Source organism: Kogia breviceps, chromosome 10, assembly GCF_026419965.1.
Source record: "Kogia breviceps isolate mKogBre1 chromosome 10, mKogBre1 haplotype 1, whole genome shotgun sequence".
NCBI classification, from domain to species: domain Eukaryota; kingdom Metazoa; phylum Chordata; class Mammalia; order Artiodactyla; family Physeteridae; genus Kogia; species Kogia breviceps.
The window spans coordinates 75257189-75280549 of NC_081319.1; the positions used below are offsets into that span (position 1 = coordinate 75257189).

The 23361-nt window shown below is 50.3% G+C and overlaps 3 protein-coding genes across 8 annotated transcripts in view; 1 reads left to right on the forward strand and 2 right to left on the reverse strand.

Moving 5' to 3' along the window:
• Positions 1-8385, reverse strand: part of MED20 (mediator complex subunit 20) — a 44922-nt gene extending 36537 nt beyond the window's left edge. The window contains exons 1-3 of one of the 3 annotated variants that reach the window (XR_010835097.1): positions 8253-8385; positions 5074-5228; positions 1058-1311 (exon numbers count right to left, since the gene is read on the reverse strand). Coding sequence is in view for 1 of the 3 variants with exons in the window: in XM_067006216.1 (XP_066862317.1) it covers positions 1058-1311; positions 5074-5228; positions 8033-8061 (438 nt within the window). In the remaining 2 variants the exon portion in view is untranslated. Of the gene's footprint in view, positions 1-1057; positions 1312-5073; positions 5229-8032; positions 8206-8252 lie in introns of those variants that run through there. The other 2 variants (XR_010835096.1, XM_067006216.1) reach the window with 2 other exon arrangements.
• Positions 8386-8449: 64 nt separating this feature from the next.
• On the forward strand, positions 8450-18727 carry BYSL (bystin like). 2 transcript variants are annotated; one of them, XM_059075674.2, is made up of 7 exons: positions 8450-9080; positions 12239-12389; positions 15053-15191; positions 15517-15650; positions 16221-16381; positions 16485-16587; positions 17084-18485. In XM_059075674.2, exons 1-7 carry the CDS (start codon positions 8813-8815, stop codon positions 17427-17429), a joined length of 1302 nt encoding a protein of 433 aa, XP_058931657.1. In that variant the 5' UTR covers positions 8450-8812; the 3' UTR covers positions 17430-18485. The 2 variants fall into 2 exon arrangements, with proteins under 2 accessions (XP_058931657.1, XP_066862319.1); XM_067006218.1 differs by lacking the exon at positions 12239-12389 and having other exon boundaries at positions 17084-18727.
• A 307-nt stretch (positions 18728-19034) lies between these two features.
• CCND3 (cyclin D3) overlaps positions 19035-23361 on the reverse strand; it is an 83556-nt gene continuing 79229 nt past the window's right edge. For all 3 annotated transcript variants that reach the window (XM_067006219.1, XM_067006220.1, XM_059075683.2), the window contains 3 exons: positions 21452-21611; positions 20712-20848; positions 19035-20250 (listed from right to left, as the gene is read on the reverse strand). In XM_067006219.1, coding sequence (XP_066862320.1) covers positions 20083-20250; positions 20712-20848; positions 21452-21611 — 465 coding nt within the window. In that variant the 3' untranslated portion in view covers positions 19035-20082. The remainder of the gene's footprint in view (positions 20251-20711; positions 20849-21451; positions 21612-23361) is intronic.

The following is a 23361-nucleotide window of genomic DNA, read 5'->3' on the forward strand; positions in this document are numbered from 1 at the left end:
AAAAGTTGGAAACGTGAAGGATAAACAAACTGGGTTTCCAGTGGGTCTTGGCAAATGCAAAGTGTATCACAAATGAAAAGGAAATCTTGGCTCTAGAGGTCCCTGGAGTGTCATAGCAGTTATGACCACTAACACCCTTTTCTTCACTTGGGGTGCTTCTTAGGACTGACCTATCCCCGGTTTCTATACTTTAAGACCCTCCTTAAATGCTGCTCCTGCAGGAGGCATCACAATCCCCAAAGTCAGCAGTGCTCTCTTTGGCCTGAACTCCCAGAGCAATCTGTGCCTCTTTTATGGCATTTCTTATAGACTAAGTTCAAAAACAGTTTGTGTGTTTGGGCCTTGCTCTCTTACTAAATCGTCAATTTTCAAAAGGCAGGCCCTGTAGCTTACTTATTATTTTGGGGGGGACCGTGGTAGATTGCAGACTCTCACTGGTCCCAAAGCCAGCTACTGACACACTCCGTCTTTGTCATTTTCAGTGTATACGTCAAAGATGAAGTCATCACACACACCATGAGAGTAGACAGCATGTCAAAGGGAAAAGCACATCTTTGCTTCACAACTTTTTTGGCCATGGCGGCTTGTGGGATCTTAGTTCCCTGACCAGGGATTGAACCCAGGCCCCAGCAGTAAAAGCACCGAGTCCTAACCACTCGAACACCAGGGAATTCCCACGCTACACAACTTTTCCACCTCCCAAAAGTTAACTGCACTGAAAGTTGCCCTGGTCTGCTCCAGTCCTTGTGATGGGTGACTGGTCCCTCCACATCAGAATTCACCTGCTCCCACCGGCCCCCCACAACCATCCCTCCCCTCCTCCAGCAAGTCAGCCTTCCTAAGCTCTCTACCTGCTGTGAACCCAGCTTCCCATTCCTATCTTGGGCTAGACAGTCCCTGAGTGATTAAAGCAAGGGTAAAAGACAGGGAGAGGAAGCGCAGTGGCTCTGTGGACAGGAATCAGGTAGGAAGAAACATCTGTTTGCATTCAGGGGCCGTGGAAATCTGCAGAGCCAGTCCCTTCAGCACATATGCTCTTATTTCACCGAGGTCTTACCTCCACGGAGATGCCTCGGGCACTGGGCCCCATTGTAACCGTGCCCACCTTCACTAGGAAGTCACAGTACTGGTAGCGGGTGCCCCGGGTCTCAATCTTGCTGGCCTTGGCACTCTGGAAGAAGCCCTTGAGCTTCACCATGAGCACATCAAAGTTGGTGTCGGCAACAAGGCAAGGGCCATTCTCAAAGAGGGCGAAGCAGCTCAAAGGGTACTCGGAATTGTGCATCACATACATCAGCTTCCCGGCCTGACCTGCAAGGGACGGAGATGCCACTCAGCATCAAGACCTTCGTCAGCAAACCGCGAAGTAGAGTCCAGTGCGCTGAACGAAGCCAGGTGGCAATGCAGCATCACCTCAACGGTGCTGGAGGGCGGTGGAGGGAAGCCCCTCGCCAACAGCCTTTTCCAGAGAGGAAGGGAGAGGAAAAGGTGGCACGTGGTATAACCCACCCGCTCTACAGAAAAAGGTGAGGGGCACATGGGGAACTTCAACAGTGGAAAATGGTTTAATTCTTAAGTTGAGTGATGGGCTCGCAGATGGATGATTAAGGAGGAAGACTAATAACTCAGAGAGGATTTACATATGGTCTTTTGTATAGTCATGTATCACATATTAAGGAAAATAAAAGTAATAGCATTTGAGCACACCAAACGAAGCAGCTGCTCTCTTTTCTGTCCATCCCTACCCTCCTTGGCCTCCTGCCTCTTTGAGACATAGGAAGTGGCCCCACAGAAGAGTATCTGAGCACGAGGCTGGAAAGGGAGGCCAGAGCCTTTTCTTCCATGTCCAAGATCATTTAAAAAAAAATTTTTTTTAAGATTTTTTTAAATATATTTATTTATTTATTTAGGCTGTGCTGGGTCTTGGTTGAGGCACACGGGATCCAGGATGTGGACTGCTTAGTTGCGGCATGTGGGATCTAGTTCCCCAACCAGGGATCCAACCCACAGCCCCTGCATTGGAAGGCCAAGTCTCAACCACTGGACTGCCAGGGAAGTCCCTGTGCCCAAGTTCAGACTTCATCCTGAAGGCAACAGGGAGCCTTTGGAGAATTTTAAGACATCTAGCCGACTTGGGAAGCAAGCAGCACAACTACAGCACAAAGAACTCAGGATCTAGAATCACAAGATCCAGTTTCAAATCCCAGCTCACCCATTCCAGTTTCTGAGAAATGAGTTTTCTCACTGATTACTATAGGTTTCCTGCAAGAAGGAAGGAAAGCTGTATAGATTTTTAGTTAAGTAGAAAATGGAAGAAGGCAAAAAATGGAAAGCAAGGTTTGTTCACTACAAGAGTCAATGGACAGACTGCCACAACCCCAAATATTTATTAAGTACTTAAACTATCCCCAACACTGTGCCAGGGTTTAAGAGGCACACAAGCAGAGGGCTTGGCCCCTGGCCTCAAGAAGCTGAAATCTCACTAAAGATAGGTTGGAAAACCCTTTAGAAGACAATAAAACAAAAGTGCTTGCCTGGGAGAGACCAGAAGTCTTGGGAAGGAAGGGATCAAAGTGGGCAAGAGTCAGCAGGAAAACCTTTCATGGAAAAAACAGGTTATGAAGAGAGGGTGGGATTCCGGCAGGGATGAGCAGCGATGGGAAAGAGTGAGGAGACAGGTGGGGGGCGCTGTGACCTCTACACAGGCCTCCACTGTGCTGCCACTTCCTGAACACACCAGGCTCCACACCGACCTCCCCCGACGCCCTCCCCACTGCCTGCTGCAAATTCACACCTCTCACCTGAGAAATCCAGTTCGAAACATTTCAACCCTCTAGTAAAAAGACATCCAAAGCCAATCTGGCATTCTGTTCCTGTGCAGACTCACTGTGATTACATGCTTAATTCATACTACGGGAGTCTGCTGGTGTTCTTACTGTCTAGAAAACAGTCTGAAAGGCAACTAAAGATTTGGGTCCCAGATCAGCAGCACCAACCACCACCTGGGAGCCTGTTAGAAATGCAAATTCTCCGCCCCACCCCCTACCTACTGGGTCAGAAACTCATGAGGGGTGGGGGGGGGGTCGATCTGAGGATAATAAGCCCCCCCCCCTCCACCCACCAGGTGATGCTAATGCTAGTCAGTGTGAGAACTTCTGACCTAAAGGCACGGAGCCAGTAAAGGAGCAGAACCGGGAACTCCAATCCAGGCCTTCTGAGCTCCTTCCATTCTACCCCACTGCCTGCTGAGAATGTGCTGTTTCTCCACCTAGACTGTAGTTCCTTGAAAGTAAAGGTCTGATCAGGAAAACAGAGCCCAGGCCAAAGAGCTTCTCAGAAGTAGCATGCTATCTTATGTCTATATACAAATGTTTTGTTTTCCAAATGCTTTCATAACCGTTCTCTCTTTTGATTCTTTGTGTTCTTCCTACTGCAGTCAAAACAAATGTTAACACTGCAATTTTACTGATGATGAAATTCAGTTCAGTTCTTAGCTACCATTTACTATAATTTATTCCATGACAACCTTTGTTCTAAGTGCTTTGCATGTATTAACTTATTTAATTAGCACAACAACACTAGGACGTAAATACTGTGATTATCTTCATTTTGCAGATAAGAGAACTGTATTGGGAAGGGTGCAAAAAACATAGCCCACACCAGACAGTTTCATTAGAGGGGATTTAATACAGGGAATGAAGTACAGGGGTTGGAATAACTGAAAAATCGAATGGAATGGTGAAGCCACCCAAAGATTAGCAACACAGGGAGCCACTACCATCCCTAAGGTGGAAGAAAAAAGAGAAGATGTGCTGTTACAAGAGCCAGGAACAAGGGCTGCTGAACAGGAGCTAGAACCAAGGAAGAAACAACAGCCAGGGACACAGCCCAAGGCAGAGGGAGAGGGAGAGATAGACTGTGGACTCTCTTTCTTCCATCCTCGAATCTTCCCCCATGCCTCTCACTGGCCAAAGATAACTTACAGGGGGCCTTGCAAATGTAGTTTGCAGGAGAAGTGCAGGGAATGGATCCCTGGGGAAACAGGCAAGTGACCAGTATAAGAACAGTCACAGGTTGCGGGAATGACCTAAAGTTGCAGTTAGTTGTGGCAGAGCCAGGACTCAGTTATCTGGTTCCACGACCTAGGCTCTTAGTCACTGTGCTATGGAACAGTCCAAAATCAAGTTACTACAGGGCCAAGACTAAGAGAAGCCAGGTTCCCTAATTTCTATTCAAAAATCCTCTTTACCTCCCCCCTAACACCACCATCCACAGCCCATCTCACCTTAAAATGCATTTAAAACAAAAGCTGTTTCACTGATCAAGGTTATGCTAAGGAGGTAGCCAAGGCCACTGGCTAGGTGTGGGAAACAGGAAGCCTTTCTACAAAACTTCCCAAAACTCTAAAGCTCCAAGAGAATCATATGCAAAGCCTTCTGAGCCTCAAAGGAGTCTTTCTCAATTTTAAGGGTGCATGAAGACCATCTGTGGAGCTTATTGTAATGTAGATTTGACTGATTACCAGTCAGTCGGTAAGCGGGTGGGGGGGGTGGGGCAGGAACCTGCACCTTTAACAAGTAACCCAGAGGATTTTGAGGCAATTAGTCGGTGACCAACACTCTGAGAAACACTGCTTTATTTATTTTTTTTATTTTTTATTTTTTTTTGCGTTACGCGGGCTTCTCACTGTTGTGGCCTCTCCCGTTGCGGAGCACAGGCTCCGGATGTGCAGGCTCAGCAGCCATGGCTCACGGGCCCAGCCGCTCCGCGGCACGTGGGATCTTCCCGGACCGGGGTGCGAACCCGTGTCTCCTGCATCAGCAGGCAGACCCTCAACCACTGCGCCACCAGGGAAGCCCCAGAAACACTGCTTTAAAAGTGCAAAGTGCAAAAAGACTACAACACAGGCCCAGTCTAAGAGATTAAGTCAAAAATGAATGAATTCAGAAACTCATCTGCCGCATGTCCACGAATACCACCCTCAGCAGAAGAGCAGAAAGGTTTCAATGAACATGAATGTCTATTAACTCCAAGCCAGGTTCCAGCCATCCCATAGACCCATCTCTCACTGACCTTGGCTGCCAAGGGTAGAGGCAGCCGTGTGGTAGGTCTCACAGTCCACACAAAATGTTCCTTGCTTCTCTGCTCCAAGCATCTCCAATTTCCGGGTGAGGAGCTCCACGGTCTGCTGGACACTCTTGCCCTCGGCCACGGGCATCTGGGACACACTGGAAGGGAGAGGACCAAAATCATCACGCACATGTACTCACTGAGTCACTCACTCACCCGCAGAATCACAGCTCATCAGGGCCAGTACCCTTAGACACCATCAATCCGGACCTCCTCATTTTAAAGACAGGGAAACAGAGGCCCACAGTCCCTGAGAGCTTTGCTAAGAACCAGAGAAGGTCTCAGGACTCAGGTCTATGGCAAAAGCATTTCCCGAGTGTGGTATGTGTGCCAATGTTCAAGAGAAGATTTTAGGTGGCATACAGACTGAGCATGAACACTGAATTATACGATGAGAAAGGGATTTCCTCTGTGTTTTTTTCAGTTCTGACTACATCAAGGAGAAAGCCTCAAGTTGGGGTTATTATGTTTTTACCAACTCTCTAACACTTTGCACGTGAGCTGTCCAGCACAGTAGCCACAAGCCACATGCGGCTATTTACACTTAAGTGAATAAAACAAATTAAAACGTCAACTCCTCAGCTGCACACTACCCACATTTCAAGGGCTCGACAGACACATGGCTGGGGGCTAGTGTACTGGGTAGTGCTGACACAGAACATTTCCACTGATGCAGAAAGTTCTAAGGATCCTGGGATCAAAGAGAAAACAAGCCTCAAGTTTCTAATCCTTGGGAGTGAGAGGCAACACTTTGTACAAGAATTTAACCAAAACAACAAAACGAAAAGTTATTTCCAAGATTTCCTTCTATGGTGAGTGAAACTGGCTTCCCCTTTAGAGTGGTAAGAAACAATCACCAAGCACCAACTATGTGCCAGGCAGTGTCCAAAGGCCTTTAGATAAATTAACTCTTTGAATCTTCACATCAACCTTATAAGATATAATATTATCTCTTCGTTGCCAATGAGGAAACTGAAGTTCAGAGGGGTTGAATAACTCACAGAAGGTCACAAAGCTTGGTGCGGTGTGGCGTGACCAAATTTCAAAGCCAGGCGAGCTGGCTCCATATCCGTGCTGTTAACCACTCTACCAGAATGCTTCCCCAGGAATATAGTTGTCTGTTAAAATACTTTTAAGGAAAAGAAACAGAATCCAAAGAAGACAATTAATAAATAATAGTTCAGGGGATTTCCCTGGTGGCACAGTGGTTAAGAATCCACCTGTCAATGCAGGGGACACGGGTTCGAGCCCTGGTCCGGGCAGATCCCACGTGCCGTGGCGCAGCTAAGCCCGTGCACCACAACTACTGAGCCTGTGCTCTAGAGCATGCGAGCCACAATTACTGAGCCCGCGTGCCACAACTACTGAAGCCCATGTGCCTACTGACACCCACGTGCCTAGAGCCCGTGCTCTGCAACGAGAGAAGCCACCACAATGAGAAGCCCGCACAAGGCAATGAAGAGCAGCCCCCGCTCACGGCAACTAGCAAAAGCGCTCGCGCAGCAACGAAGACCCAACGCAGCCAATAAATAAATAAAATAGACAAATAAATAATAGTTCAAGTGCTACGTGACTATATAAAAATCATAAATACAATCATATGTGGCTGAATTTGGGGAGACACTGCATTGCTTTATGATCGATCATAATCAACTAAATGAAGCTATAGAGTCCTATGTTGCTAAAAAATTGTCACTACTCTCCATCAGAAAAAGCACTAACAAGCAGTGATGATGATGCTGATGTGCCTGATTTTGAAATAAAAGAGAACCCCTGGGACTTCCCTGGCAGTCCAATGGTTAAGAATCTGCACTTCCAATGCAGGCGGCGAGGGTTCGATCTCTGGTAGGGGAACTAATATCCCACATGGCACAGCGGAGGCAAAAAAAAAAGAGAATCCCTAAGGTTATGCTACTGCGGTCAGAAGTCCTCGAAGCCTGAAAAAGTTGAGAAGCATCCCAACCGACAGAGCCCTTTCCCTCTGTCTGCCTTCTGCACTGAAAGAACAGGGTTCCATGCCTCTGTGCAGCAAACTTTTTTTTTTTTTTTTTGGCTGCGCCCCGCGGCATAATAGATCTTAGTTCCGCGAACGTTCCATAAACAGGGAGGCGCGGAACTCTTAAGTTTCCTGCAGTGGAAGCGTGGAATCTTAACCACTGGACCGCCAGGGAAGTCCTCAGCAAACTTTTCATTCCCGTTCCTCACATCCTTCTTACACTGAAGGACTTCGAAGGAAACTCATGATGTCAACTGCAGGAAGCAAATGTGCAGTCACTGACAAACCTACAAGACCTGGGCTACCAGGAGGATGAGTTCCCACAGGCTGTTATACAAGAAGCCTAGAGCCATTGACGTCAGCTACCCTGGCCTCTAGCCCTCTCTGACCAGAAAGATGCTCAAGATATATATATTTTTAAAGCCCTGAAATCTAGCATTTTGGAACTAATGCCTCCAAGAAAATTAGGCCCATATCTTTCCCTGCCACACTGACTTATAACATAATAAGTACATAGAAACTAAACCAACCATGTAATTAAACATAGTAAGAAACAGGTCCTGAAGAGGTGATGTGCCTGGAATCCCAATCTCCTAATTCCCAATAGCTTCTTTTTTTCCTCTAGACCCGAGATCTTAAAATGGCCAAACTAGGACCAGACACAGGCTTGTGTAACAGCATTTAGTGGCTGTAGGGAGGGGCAAGCGAAAACCTTAAAAAGATACTATCTGCCTGTTGCCTATCTCCCACCCATCCAGCCCTGCCTGCAAATGGGTCCGATATCCTACTTCCGACCCTAAAGTTCCACCCCGGGCAGTACTATGGCCTCACGGGCAGGAAAACGTACCAAGAAAAAGGAAAGGAGGTACACGACAATTGATGGGTTCTTAAGATAAAACCTTTTACCTGCCGCCTTCCAGGAGGAAGGGGCGCATCTCCGAGGGAAAAGTCCCGCAGATTCCGCAGCCCTCACGGTGGCCCCCTCACCCACACAACCCGAGGACATCTTGCTCAGCTCCCGGGGGGCGGCGGACCCTGGTCTCGATCCTCCTCCCGGGTACACTGGAGCCTCCGAAGGCCTTCAAGACCCCAAGCCCCACCCCCACAAAATCCCTTGAAGTCCTACCAAGTCACTCCCATGGTGTCGGGCCAGGATGTTGGGAGGATCAAACAACTGAAACGCAGGGCTCCCCAGCAGCCCACTCGAGGTGAAGCAGCCCAGCTAATGCAAGTTCCAGTGCAGGGAGACGCTCCGGAAATAACGTAAAAACAGAACGCCCAGTCGTCCAGCTCACGAAGAAAAGGGGCGTGTCTAGGCGCCCCAGTGACGTCACTGCCCGACACCACCATCACCCCCCCACCCCGGCTTCCCGTTCGGGGAATTTCCGTTCGGCTGGGAACCCTGGGCCTAGATCCATGAAGCTAGGAAAGCGTGGCTCGGACTGCCACCACTTAGAGAAGCCAACATTAAATGCAATGAGTTTATTCGGGAGTCCAGCTCCAGGACCCGTGAGCTCTTTCAGGCGATGGGGCGGCGCTGGTGGCAGTCCCGGCCTCCCAACGCGAGGGGGCGCTGTGAGCTCCGTGTGGCATCTTGGGCGCTGGGCGTTTACTGCGCAGGCGCATTCAGGGCGCTTTTTCCTCCATCCACACGTGTGAAACTTCCCGGCAAGGCTTTCGAGAAAAATGCCCAAATTGAAGGCGGCCCGCGGGGCCGGGGGTCAGGAAAAGCATGCGCCCCTGGCCGAGCAAATCCTGGCTGGGGACGCGGTGCGGGCAGGGGCCCGGGAAAAGCGACGGGGTCGCGGAACGGGAGAAGAGGAGGAAGAGTATGTGGGGCCCCGGCTGACTCGACGGATTTTGCAGCAAGCGCGGCAACAGCAAGAGGAGCTCGAGGCCGAGCATGGGACCGGGGGCAGGCCCGCGGCGCCGCGGGAGCGCACCACGCGGCTGGGTGAGTGGCTGGGGTGGGTACGAGGAAGAGGGTGGGTAGTTGGGGTGGATAGGTGAAAGGTTCCGGAAGGGGAATAACTTGGAATAGAAAAACAGGGGGCCGTATTACTCTTGTAAAGGTAAAGAAATGGGACACCCAGCCCTGAGGCGGAATGAGGGTGGCCAGTGCCCTCCACTCCCACTCCTAGTTTTAGGCACTCGCTTTTAGGCACCCCCAAGGTTAGGCCAACAGGATGTGGTTGCTCACGCCAATAAGTTCTGCTAGTATTTATACATTTGTTCTGTAAATACTAATGGGATGTCTATTATGTACATTCCATTGTGCTAGGAGTTTAGATGGTTTAGGTAAAAAAGTAAACAAGATAGACGCATACCTGACTTCAGGATCTTACAATCTAGCCCAGGAGAGAGACAATGAAATAGACAGTTAGAATAATGCACTCCGTGATAAAGTGTAGTTTCTCTGATAACAATAGCATTAGTCTTGGGGGTCAGACTTCCCAGATTGCTTGACCTTTGTGCTAAGACCTGAGAAGTGGGGAGTGCTCTGAGCACAAAGAACAATATTGTTTAGGGGCTGAAGAGGGAGAGAGATTAATTAAAAGGTGGTCAAATTTTTTCTTATTAGGCTGGGAGTGTTGACCTCCAAGTTGCTTAATCTGTTTCTCAGCTCTCATCTTTCATTTGTCCTGTGAGCAGTGTTCGCAATGGAACACTAGCCTCCTGGCTACGGTATCTGTACTTGGCTTCTAAGACATCACGTACCTGTTTTACAACTTCCTCACCTCTCAGTAGCCTTTGCTGGCTCCTCTTTTGCCTCCAACCTCTTGCAGTGGCATAGGGGTCCATCCTTGGACCTCTTCTCTTCACTTCTGTTCACTGCTCTGATGCTGTCATCAGTTTCCAGGTTTAAATACCATCTACTTGGTAACTGCTTCCCAGTTCATATTCTAGCCCTGATCTTTTCCATGAAACCCAGATTCTTATATTTCAGCTACCTCTTCAGCCTCTCCAGTTTAAAGTCTGTCCAGAACAGAAACACTGACCATCTTGCCAAACCTCCACCCACAGTCTACTTTGTCTCAGTTAATGGCATGATGTCCTTCCATTTGCTCCAGACAGAAACCTTGGACTGCTCTCTATCTCTCTCCACGTCTGATCAATTAGGAAGTCCTGTTGACTCTACCTTAAATATATATCCAGAATCAGGTCACTTCTCACCATCTGGGAACACCATCCTGTTCAAACCACCATGATCTCTCACCTGGATGTTTGCAGTAGTCTGCTAATTAGTATCCCATACCCGCTACAGTCCACTCTCAGCTCCACAGCTTGAGGATTACAGTGGTCTACAAAGACCTGTGTGATCTGCGCCTTTTGTCAGCCTGACCTTTTCTGCTTCCCCTAGGCCTGCTCTGAGCACTGCATTAAAAATTGCAACACCCCCACCCCTGTCTCCACACTCCAGCTTCTCTCCTCTGCTACGTTTCTTTTGTCTTGGCATTTGTCTTTTTTTAACGTAACATATGTCATATTAGTTCATCGTCTGTTTCCCCCATTAGAATGTAAGCTCTATATGGGCAGAATGTTTTTGTTTCTCTTGTTCGCTTGTATTCCAGCACCCAGAACAGCGCCTCACTTAATAGTAGGCACTCGTTGTTTGCTGAATGAATGATGGTGAGGTAGGTCAGAGCGAGAGCTACAGATGACTTGTAGGCTGCGCTAAAGACAATGGGGAGCTATTGGAGACTATGGGGACCAGTTAGGGGGTTGTCGAATTAATCCAGGCAGCGGGTGATACTGACCTAGGCTTTGACAGGGGTGTGAAGGCTTAAGAGGGATTCTGTGAGATACAATGGAATAGGACTTGGTAATTGATTGGATGTTGGGAGTGAGGGCAGGGGACAAGGCAGGCCTGCTGCCCAGGCTCTGGCTTAGTATTGGCTGGATGGTGGTGCTATTTACTCAGATGTGGAACACAGTGAGTAGTGTAGACCTAGGAGGGAAAGGGAGTGAGTGTGGTTGATGGCAGGTGAAGGTTGAAGTACCTGTGGGTCATCCATGATCCAGCTCTACAGGAGGCAGCTGGAGTTAGGGTCTGGAGCAAAGGGAGGTCTACCTACAGGTACAGATTTGGGAGTTATTAGCATGTGGAGACAAGAGATCCCCTCCCACCTTATTTAGCTTTTATCATACACTATCTCTGTTCTTAGTGGCCTGTTCATGTGTAGCGTTTTATCTCCCCACTTCAATTATTACCTCCCTTTTCAGACACCCAGCCAGCTGTAGTCTTCCAATAATCGGTTATTCAGATGGATTGGTCTGTTGAAATCTGAACTCACTGCCCGGCCTCACTTTACCCATCTAGCCTTATTTCTTGCAACTGTCTACGCTCTTGGGTTTTTTTTTTTTTTTTAAACCATTGGTTATACACTTTTAAAATTTTATTTATTGGCCGCACCATGCAGCTTGCAAGATTTTAGTTCCCTGATCAGGGAGTGAACCCTCTCCCTCGGCAGTGAAAGCGCCAGAGTGCTAACCACTGGACCACCTGGGAATTCCCAACAGACACTCTTGTAACCAAGCCCTCTTGCCAGTATTGTTACCCAGGTCTGGAAAACACTCCTTCATTTCCCATATTGCCTATCCATCCTCTGCACTCATCCATCTTCTGGGTGCCTGTGGTATATTCCATTTCTGCCACTCATTTTGGCACATAATCAAGCCCTACCACGCGTGTAAAAGAGGTGAAGAATTCACAGTCTAGACCTAGATTGCCTGCCTTAGGCAAGTCACGTAACTTTCCTGTGCTTCAGCATCCTCATCTGAAACTGGGTGTAATCATAGTACCTATTTCTTGGGTTTATGATGGTTACGTACAGTGTTTAGAAGAGTTCGTGCTGTATAACTGAGTATAGTGTGTTAACTATTATTTACTACTATCACTGTCTCATTGGTTCATATGTGTACATTTTGTTTCTCAAGCGAGATTGTGCGCCCCCGGGGACTGGAAGGTAGCCTTTGCATCACCTGTTTCACTTTGCACATCTGTGTCTATTACAAGCCAGCCCTGGACCATATGCATGATGGTTAACCTCTGAATTCCTAAGCCATTGCTTACCTTGCTCACCCATTTCATCCCCCCTCTTCCGGGTCCAGGAGTGCCACAGGATGGATCAGATGATGAGGAGTGGCCCACTCTGGAGAAGGCTGCCACCATGACAGGGCCAGGCTACCACACAGAGGTGGTTGTGGACCCCGAGGATGAGCGGGCCATTGAGATGTTCATGAACAAGAACCCTCCTGCCAGGTAGGGCTGGCATGGCCTGGGATTTGGGAGAGTGGGTCCTGCTAGCAACTTTATAGAGAAGAAACTTTATATGCAGAGAAGCGTATGTCCTGGCAGGGTTTTGATTCCACACCTTTGGGAAAGACCTGAGCATTGCGAGTTGTGGGGAACCGCCTTGACAAAAGTGGCCCATCCTCAAAGGACTGTTCTTAATGAGAATGACCCAGACTCAAAATACCTCCTCCCCCCTCTGTCTGCCTGCCTTAGAACTGCCTGGATTACCTGGGCAAACAGTTGCAGGCCTTGTTCTCTCTCTGGGTGATCTGTCCCATTGCATTTGGTCTTGGTATGCTTAGTTTTCTTAGTGGTGAGCTCAGTTTCCTTGGCCACATCTTTTTCATACCCTAAGCTTCATTTTATCCAGGGTTTTCCAGCCCCAGCACTACTGCATTTTGGGCTGGATAATTGTCTTCTATGGAGGCTGTCCTGTGCAATTCAGGACGTCTAGCAGCATCCCTGACTTGTATCCACTAGATAACAGTATGACCTTCCCCCCAGCTGTAATAACCAAAAATTGTCTCCAGACATTGCCAAATGTCCCCCAGGGGGCAAAAGCACCCCCCCAGTTAGAAACAGTAATTCATTCTCATCTTTAGTAAATGCTAGGTCCAAAACATGCAGGCTTTTTAGCTCCTGTGTTCAAACTCCGGAGCCTGTGGATTTTGGCCCAGGAGAGGCGAGTCTAGGATAAGGGCCCTCGACCAGTTCATTCTGACCATGTGATGTTAATGTGACATTGTTCTCGGTTCTTCAGGCTCTTGGGTTCATGCATGTCTCATTGCTGGTAATACTGTGGGGAAGGCAGTATTACTGTCGTTCAGTAATACTGAAGGCAGTAATACTGTTGCTCAGTAATACTGAGCGACAAGTTGCATGGCCGTGTATTTGAGAGGCAGAATGAAGCCGGGAGCCCCTTTCCCAGTGTGATGCGCAGCGGCGGAGGTGGATGTTACAAAGTGCGTGCTGGTCCCACCAGAGAGCCTCCCAGGTTCCCACCCAGTGCCTGTGACTCCTCTTTCGCAGCCCATTCTGACAAGCTTGGCAGGACGATTTTCCAGCTTGTTGTCAACAGAAAAATAAAGCTACTAGGAACAGGGGTTCCTGACAGTCTTGAGGGGTGACAGCTGGCATCTTCAGAGAGCAGGCTAGACCCATGTGAGCTCAGCAGTCAGAGGCCATTTAGTTTGGGGGCACATATGTACTGTAAGGTGCCTGACCTTCAGAACCTGAAAGACCAGGCTTTGACTCTTTCCCCTACTCGTGAGCTGTGAGACCTTGGGTGGGTTACTAACCCCTCTGCATATTGGGTCCCGTGTCTGAGTAATGGGAATAACAATACCTCGCGTGGGTGTCACATGGACAGTGTGAGGGTACATCTGGAAAGTCCTGCCCTTGAAAGACAGGACCCATGTTTGTTTTGTTTTGTTTTAATTAATTTTTATTGGAGTATAGCTGTTTTACAAGGTTGTGTTAATTTCTGCTGTACAGCAAAGTGAATCAGCTATATGTGTACATATATCCCCTCTTTTTTGGATTTCCTTCCCATTTAGGTCACCACAGAGCATTGAGTAGAGTTCCATGTGCTATACAGTAGGTTTTCATTAGTTATCTGTTTTTTGGGGTTTTTTTTTGCGGTATGCGGGCCTCTCACTGTTGTGGCCTCTCCCGTTGCGGAGCACAGGCTCCAGATACGCAGGCTCAGCAGCCATGGCTCACGGGCCCAGCCGTTCCGCGGCATGTGGGATCCTCCCGGACCGGGGCACGAACCCGTGTCCCCTGCATCAGCAGGCGAACTCTCAACCACTGCGCCACCAGGGAAGCCCAGTTATCTATTTTAAGGAGCCATTTTATATAGACTTCAGCAGACCCTGAAGATACCTTTATTGCACCAAAGCCCAATGTAATGATAATTCTGAATCATCACGGTCTGATTGTACTTAAGGAGGCTGGGGAAAAACGATCATTCATCTTGGACCTCTTTCCATAAACTTCAATAAATTAAAAGGGGGGTAAGTGTGTGCCATCGTCTCTCCCTAATGATCCCAGCTGCCAGAAATCTTGGTATATAATTGAGGTGTGTCTGGTACTCTGGAGAGGTCAGACCAGGGTTTTGTGACTGGAGAGTCCTCAGCACACTGGCAGCATGTGATGGATGTGTTTGAAATGGGAACACTTGTCACAAACTTATTACTACTATCACTGATAGTTCCAAGTAGAGTATGTACACTAACTCTTTTACTCCTCATGTTAACTTTTTTAGGGTAGGTGCTGTTGTTATCCCTGTTTTACAGGGGAGGGAGCTGAGGCATAGAGAGGCAGAGTAGCATGCCCAAGGTCATGCAGGGAGCAGAGGAGCCAGGACCTGAACCCAGGCAGGTTGACTTCAGAGGCTAGGTTTCTCACCTCCACACACGACTGTCAGCTCCATCCTGAGCTGAATGACTGCCAGGTCCTCTGTGCTCTGCAGGGATTCTGTGCTGGGTTGTTGGGCCCAGAGGGGACTGAGGTCACGTGTCCCAGCAAGATCGAAAGTTTATCAGGGCTCTCAAGGGACTGCATGGGGAGTCAAGAGCTTCCTGGACTGACAGCACGGCACTCCCACCCCTTCCCTCCCTTTCTCCCAGGCGCACCCTAGCTGACATCATCATGGAGAAGTTAACTGAGAAGCAGACGGAAGTCGAAACAGTCATGTCCGAGGTTTCAGGCTTCCCTGTGCCCCAGCTGGACCCCCGGGTCCTGGAGGTCTACAGAGGGGTCCGGGAGGTAAGAGCTGAGAGGAGAGCTGTGATGGGACTCCCTCACAGGGGCTCTGGGTGCCCACATCTCTCGGAGAAATAAGGCCTGGTGGCTGAGAGCGGACTCGGGTCAGAGTGCACGGCTCCAGGGTCCTGCTCTCCTGCTTATTTGACTCTCTGGTCTCAGTTTCCCCACTGGAAAATTAGGATGATAATAGCACCTCTTCACAGGGTGGTTGTGAGGATTAAGTGAGTTAATGTATGAAAGGCACCCAGACAAGTGCCTGGCACCCGGCACCTGGTAAACATTGTGTATGTTAATGGCGATGATGATTTTATTCTCTCATCATCAGGTGTTGTCTAAGTACCGCAGTGGGAAACTGCCCAAGGCATTTAAGATCATCCCTGCCCTCTCCAACTGGGAGCAAATCCTCTACGTCACAGAGCCTGAGGCCTGGACCGCTGCTGCCATGTACCAAGCCACGAGGTAGAGCAGATGGGGTTCAGGGCTGCTTTGGGTCTGTAGGGAAGGGCTGGGTGTGGGAAGGACAGGCTTTCCTTCCCTTTGCCATTACATCCTAGCTTTGCCCCCACAGCGCTCTCTTGTGTTTCTTTATGTCATCATTTTCCCAGCTTTTTCTGTTTCCTGTCTTGGGGCCGAGACCCTGTTAAGAATGTCCTGTGCTCAAAACTACGAGGATACAACCCTAGGGTGTCAGGGTGGCCTCAAAAGTCTGTGGCTCTCCAGGCATGCACAAGTCCCTGGTGACAGTGGGATAGAGAGGAACCATGATGGAGAGGGGAAGGTGAACAGCTGGGTACCTGTCTGCCTGGGAGAGCTCTGGCTCACCCCAAAGATGGACAGTGTTCACCCCGTTTGGGTACATCTCGTAGCCCCTCCTGTTCCCTCTCTCATCGGACCTGGGTGTTGCATGCACCCAGCTTGCTTCACACACCCTCCGATCTCTTGCATGTACCATCCACATTGATATTTAAAAGGCCAGCTCCAGACTATCAGGTGACCTGGGATCTCTCCCCTTTCCTCCAAAAACACTAGGATTTTCGCCTCTAACCTAAAGGAACGTATGGCCCAGCGCTTCTATAACCTGGTCCTGCTCCCCCGGGTACGAGATGACATTGCTGAGTACAAACGACTCAACTTCCACCTCTACATGGCACTGAAGAAGGCTCTATTCAAGCCTGGAGCCTGGTTTAAAGGTGGGAAGCCAGGAGGCAGTTATTAAAGGGAGGGGTTGCAGCTCCTGCAGTACCTCCTTTCTCTCACTGGGCTTAGAGTGACTGCCCCTCTGCCCCTCCCTAGGCATCCTGATCCCGCTGTGCGAGTCGGGCACCTGTACCCTCCGGGAAGCCATCATCGTGGGCAGCATCATCACCAAGTGCTCCATCCCTGTGTTGCACTCCAGGTAGTGTTGGTGGGGGTGGAGGACCACTGGTTGGTGGATCTCCACACAGCAGAGTCCCAGGACTGGGGATGGTGGGGGCAGAGTGGGGAAGGAGCTAAGCATAGCCCTGGGTTTGCAGCTCATTTAAGCCAGTGGGTGTAGCATTACTCCACGAGAATGTCAGTTCCACAGGAACAAGGTCCCAGGGCCTGGCACATGGTAGGTGCTCAGTAAATAGTTGAATGAATGAAAGAATGGGGAACATGGGAAGAAAGTAAGTTAGGGGTGGAGATCTCAGGACGTTTGGACCTATTCTAGTTGAATACTGAGACAAGCAGTCTGAGCCAGACGTGGGGATTTGGCATGAGTCAGAGTAGTGCTGGTAACTGGAGTCAAGGGAGTTAGATAGGGGAGGTGAAAAGAATGCCGGAGATTCCCCTTTTAGGGATAGCACAGTGTAAGGGCCAGCAGAGGAGAAGCCTTCCTCCAGCGTTGCCCTACTTCCCTTCCCCACTAGTGCAGCCATGCTGAAAATTGCAGAGATGGAGTACAGCGGTGCCACCAGCATCTTCCTGAGGCTGCTGCTGGATAAGAAGTACGCACTGCCCTACCGGGTGCTGGACGCCTTGGTCTTCCACTTCCTGGGTTTCCGGACGGAGAAGCGTGAGCTGCCAGTGCTCTGGCACCAGTGCCTCCTGACTTTGGTCCAGCGCTACAAGGCTGACCTGGCCACAGAGCAGAAGGAGGCCCTCCTGGAACTGCTCCGGCTGCAGCCCCATCCCCTGCTGTCCCCCGAGATCAGGCGTGAGCTTCAGAGTGCCATCCCCCGAGATGTAGAAGATGTTCCCATGGCCATGGAGTGACGAAGCCGTGCTCGTCCTGGTCTGCAGGGTATGGGAGGACACCAGGATCCCTGCTGCTGACTAAAGGTGACACTGAGCCTTTATAGCTGAAGACCCAGTTCAGGGCCACGAGGGGTCACGGGCCTCTGATTCCCCAGTTCCTGACAGGGAGAACTGAGTCTGGCCGGCTCTCTCTTCAGTCTAGGCCTGCATCCCTGCTCAGTTCTGGGACCTGACTTGAAACTCCACAGCCCAACAGTCCCACTTCCCAGCTGGGGGTTGGAGTGGGTACTTCCTCTCAGGCTGTTGTGTCAGTTCACTGAGAGGTAGATAAAAACAAAAGGCAGGTATTTATTGAACGTCAGTGTTTTGATGTGGTGGGTGGAGATCTTTCTGCTTTCCCTCTTTTGTGCACGTGGGCACTGCATCCCTGCTCCTGTGTAGCAGTGGATTCTTCCCCAGTTTACATGGGAGCCATGCCCCCCTCAGACAAGTTTGTTTCTCTAGGCTGTACCCACCCTGCCAGGCCCTAGAGGGCACAGCCTTTGCCTTCCCCTGACACAGGCTACTTTGGGAGAGTGCCAGCAACCAGGAGGTTGTTCACAAGATGATCTCAGCTGTGGTTGGAAGAGCTAGGAGAGCACCTAGAGGAAAGTGGAGATACAGAGGCGAGAAAGGTCAGGCCCAGGGTCACCACCAGACCAGTTCCCTAACATTAGCTAATGAAAGCCTTAAACCAAGGGTTGGCAAACCAGGGTCACGTGCCTGTTTCCTTATGGCCCATGAGCTTAAGAATTTTTACATTTTTGAATGGCTAGGGAAAAAATTGAAAGAAGGGTATTTTGTGATAGGTGAAGATTATATGAAATTCAGATTTCAGTGTCCATAAATAAAGTTTTATTAAGATGCAGCCACACCCATCCATTTCCATGTTCTCTGTGGCTGCTTTCATGCTACAGCAGCAGAGGCGAGTACAGTCTAGCTAGAACCCTTGTTATGTGCTTTGGAGAATGTGAATTTGTTCCAGCCTAATTACTGTTTGGGAGGAATTTGATCATAAAGCAAATTTCACATTTATATGCAGTTTTGTCTTTGAGAAACACTAGGTAAAAGCAGAAAACTGTACCCAGCTGAGCTGAGCCAAATGATACACAAAATGTACATACCTCAGACATGTGCTAGTGACACCAGTTCACCTTGCGGGTTGGTACCACACCCACATCTGGTGTTACAAACCGCCTTCCACATCCTTCCAACCTCCACTTCCACAGCAGACTTCAGGTGTTGTTTTTCAAGATAAAGGGGCCGTGTTTATTGCAGTATGTGTTTCTTAACCATTTAATGTGTAAAAGCACTATCTTTCCTTTTTTAAAAAAAGTGTTGTGCCTCAAGCCCCATTTTCCGCATAAGCCCTGTGGTTTTTATTGTGCAATTTTGCATGGTGCAGTGATTTTTAGGAATGCATAGATCACGTTATGAAGCAAAACTGACTGTATCTGGGGCAGATATTTACTCTGGTCCTTTACAGAAAAGGCTTGATGACCCCCTACTTGAGACCACTGATTTCCACCCTCTAGAAATAGGCTTTTGCCCACACTGCCATCCAATCTAAGAAGCCAAAGACAGTTTTATTTCAGAATCTTTATTAAGGTAGCATGATGGTCCTGGGCCACCAGCCTGGACCTTGTGGCCTCGGGAAAGACCTGTGTCAACAGGGCTTGCCTCCCTCTCCAGACAGGGGCCTTGGTCACCTCCAGGTCATCCCTGCTTCATCCCCCAGCCTTGCAGAATGGAGCAGAGGGCCAGAGGGAGAGGAGGGCGTGGCCCCACCCCAGGCTGTAGCAGCTCCTCGGCCACGGCCATGAAGATCCTCTAGTGGTAGGAGAGGGGAGGAATGCAGCAACCACCAGGGTCACCACCACTCAGGGTAGATGGGCCCCACCACACCCTCTTACAGCTGTACTCAAAGCAATTAATAAATTAAGACAACCTCTTCCTTCAGCACTGCCCCTCCACCCCCCAATCACACAGGAGAAGCTGAGCGGAAAGCAAAGCGAGGAGGTTGGTTCCTGCCCCTCGGACAGAGGCCAGGGCCCCTCCCTCTAGGAGCAGCTGAGAGCATGGATTATGCAGGGGCCTCCAAGTGCATTGAGAGGAGATGTCCACTCTTTCTTCTCACATGTGTCTAGAACATGTGAGGGTTCTTCAGAAAGACCCCAATCCAAATGCAGTAACTAGGGAATTCCCTGGCAGTCCAGTGGTTAGGACTCCGTGCTTTCACTGCCGAGGGCCCGGGTTCAACTTTGGCAGTTGAGAACACGAGAGCCCCAGAGATAAGGGGGCCCCCAAAAGGAATGCTGGTACATGTATTTTACATACTTCAATTTCATCTCTGGCCAGCCTGGCCCACCCCCAGCTAGGACCGGGATGGAGCTGAGCTGGTCAGATGCAGGGAGAAGGAGGAGCCTGACTGGCCACCAGCCGCAGCTGGCCAGGCCCCTTAGTGCACACTGCAGGGATAGGTAGGACCCGACCCCTTCGGCTTGCGACAGGCAAGTAGGAAGGAGCCCCCTCGGGCTTCAGCTGTGGCATGGTTCGTTCCTGCAGGCAGGGAGGGGGGTGGCAGTGTCCCCTCCTCTGCTGTTGGTGGCCACTCGAGGGGGCCTCACCAGGGCTACAGGTGGATGGCTGTGACATCTGTGGGAGTGCTGGTCTGGCTGGGCCCCTGGCTGCTGGAGCCCCTGGGGGCTTTGGGCGCTGGGCTGGGGGAGGTCTGGGCGGCTTCCCTGAGGCTCTCCCTGAGGGCAGCTTCAATCTGCTCCTGACAGGCCCGCAGGCAGTCCTGGGAACAAGGGGGAACGGTGAGCAAGGTCCACGTCCCTCCCCCCACAGCATGTGGCAGCAGGTGCTGGAGGACACCTCCCAGCACACAGGGAAGTCTGGAGGTTAGGCCACAGCCCAACCCCAGGAATCAGCTTTCAATTCTCAGAAACTGGCAAGAGGATGTGGCAAGAGGGTGTGAGAGCAGCCCAGCATCTGACACCAAATCCCCCACCCCCACTCCTGCACACCGTTTGGCAAGTAAAGGGTACCCAGGGACAGTGCCCTTCAGCCCACCAAAGACACTTGCTCTTCTCCAGACCAAGGAAGGAGATAAAAGGCCACAGAAGCCCCCAAAGCAGGGCACTTGAAACCAGGAGTGGAGACCAGGGTGGGGGGGGCCGACAGCTCCCTCTGCTGGAGGCTCAGGGAATAGCGCTGCCTCGTGAACTGAGGCCACTTGCCCAGCTGCCCAGCACTCACCACTTCAGTGCCTGTGATCCCTGCCAGCAGCTCTGTGAGCTCATCCCCAGATGTGGAGCAGGCACCCAGGCCTTGCACTGCAGCTCCAATGCTTCCCGTGGCAATCATGGATGGCGGGTACATGGCAAAGGTGTAATCTTGGAAAGAAAGAGGGGACCATGAGGCAAGGGTGGTTTCAAGGATACCAACCAGCACGCACCTTCTATTACCCAGAAAGTGCCAGGCCATATGAATAGAGCAGGGGTCATCTTGAAAACCCCAGCAGCGAGTGGTGTCAGATAGCAGCAGGGGAGAAAGGCAGGAAAGGGGCTCTTTCCTGGAGAGGGTCAGATCCAGGGTGGTCTGTAAGTGATCCTGGCCAGGGACCAGGGAGTGAATGCATCTCTTCCTGGCGTGGACACAAAACTAGGGTTAAGAGACCTGGTTTCTGCTCTCAACTTAGTCACTGTAAGACCCTGGGCAAGTCACTTCTCTCTAAGCTCTCAGTGACCCACCTACATACTTGGGGGGTGGGGGGGTGGTCTCTTGAGATCCCATACAGCTCTGCTGCTTTTCTGTATTGAGACTGGGGGTTCAGAGGGAATGGAATTTTCACAAATAAATTTTGAGAAGAAATTTAAGAAACCAGAAATCTGTTCAAGATTTCAGTTCAAGAAACCAGAATCTCCTGGTTACCGCTCAGCACCCTTCCAAGTCTTCTGATTTCCCTGGCTTGGTAAAAATGTGTGTAGGACTCTTACCTGTAGCACAGAGGGCCAAAAAAGTCTGGGCGTGCTTCTTGACCAAGGCCTGTCGGTCACGGGGCAGAGAGAGCCGGTGCAGAATCAGGGCCAGGAAATCATGGGCAATCACGGCGGCCAGGTCCCACTTGAGCTTCCCCAGGACCAGCACCTCCCAGTCCTGGAGGTTGAGGAAGAGGGTAGGGTCAGTGGCTAAAGAGAGGAAGGGGAGGGAGTAAAGCAGAGTTCTCACAGGGAGGGAAGCCCATCACACTTGAAGGTCAGGACCCCAGTTCTGCTTTTGAATTTAAGGACTGGTACTGTGGCAGGGAAGAGGTGGGGGGCATTTGCTTTGAGCCCTATTGATCACTTCCTAGATGCCAGAACTACATGCTTTACATGAATTATCTCGTTTAATCCTGCTGGGTTATCTTTTGGGATCCAGTAAGCCAGACCTTCTCCTGACTTCCTGCAAGGCTCTGAGCACTTCTCCAGCCAGGGTTGAAAGAAAAGACTGCAGCAGCAGATACCACCACCATCACCATGAACTTGAGCCTCCTCTGGCATGAAGCAGAAAGATTCTCCATAATCCCAAGGATCTGTGAAAGGGGAGATCACTAGCCTGCCCCCAACTCAGCATCCCAGCCAAGTCCACACCTCTTGAAGCAACTGGGGTGAGCATGAGGCCACACCTCCTGTAACACAGCCACTGAGCCAACCCTGAGGTTCCTCATAGTGGAGGTTGCCCAACCCAACCCACATCCCCTTGGTGGGACATTGGGGTGTGGGGCTGAGATAGAGCACCCCACTCTACCTCTTTGGCTGGAACCCATAGTGCCTAGTACCATTTGAGTCTTAGGAAGAGAAGTGGAGGCCAAGCCAAACAGGATGGGTCCAGATGATCCCTAAGGGATCAAACCATCTCTCTGCCTGCCCTAGCCTCTATACCACTGCTAGGTCCTGGAGGGAGGCTGGGAGCCCCACCCCAATCCACTCATCTGGGGTTCCCAGCCTTGGCCCCATTTCTGAGTTGCACATATGAGGATTTCTTCATTGTTTTATCTCAGGAAGGAACTCATGGGTTTGACCCTTTACTGAGGTAGAAATGGCAACCCCATCCAACCTCTTTTAGGCCCCCTGTCACAGCTATCCCTCTCCTGGCCCCCACCTAGGTGTCATCCTCTTGAACCTCTCACAGAGCCCCACAGAAAACAGCCTGGCCTAGAGCGGGAAGAAGTTGGGCAGAGAAGCTAGCATTCTACTCCCGGTGCCTGTCCCAGTGGTCAAACTCCTAACTCAGAAGTGAGCAGAGGGGCTTCCCTGGTGGTGCAGTGGTTAAGAATGCGCCTGCCAATGCAGGGGACACGGGTTTGAGCCCTGGTCTGGGAAGATCCCACATGCCACGGAGCAACTAAGCCCGTGTGCTCTAGTGCCCTCGAGCCACAACTACTGAGCCCGCGTGCCTAGAGCCCGTGCTCTGCACCAAGAGAAGCCACCGCAATGAGAAGCCTGTGCACCGCAAGGAAGAGTAACTCCTGCTCGCCGCGACTACAGAAAGCCCACATGTGGCAACGAAGACCCAATGCAGCCTAATTAATTAATTAATTAATTAATTTTTTAAAAGAAACCTTTAGGGAAAAAAAAGAACAGAACATAAAGCACCTAGCATCCAAGGAAACATCTAGAAGGCAACCTGGAGTGGGGCTTTCCCTGTGGGGAGGCATAGGGTCATGTGTGAGGGCGGGTAGCCACCTTACCCTGTATCGGCAGCCCCTGAGAATCTCAGCCCTCACTTGGCCGAGAACACACCCCTGGCAGCTTCCATCACATCCCTAACCTCTTAGGCCACCTGAGTGCTAGAACATCCAAATTCTCCTCAGCCTCAGTGCAATGCTGAGGCAGGACCTTTCCTTTTCTGGGCCCCAACCTCC

Bases quoted from the DNA above. Each gene is read 5' to 3' on its own strand.
- BYSL (XM_067006218.1), top strand. From the start codon at position 8,653: ATGGGGCGGCGCTGGTGGCAGTCCCGGCCTCCCAACGCGAGGGGGCGC. The intron at 16,382-16,484 runs GTGGGAAGCCAG...GCCCCTCCCTAG, and splicing joins GCCTGGAGCCTGGTTTAAAG to GCATCCTGATCCCGCTGTGC. The intron at 16,588-17,083 runs GTAGTGTTGGTG...CTTCCCCACTAG, and splicing joins ATCCCTGTGTTGCACTCCAG to TGCAGCCATGCTGAAAATTG.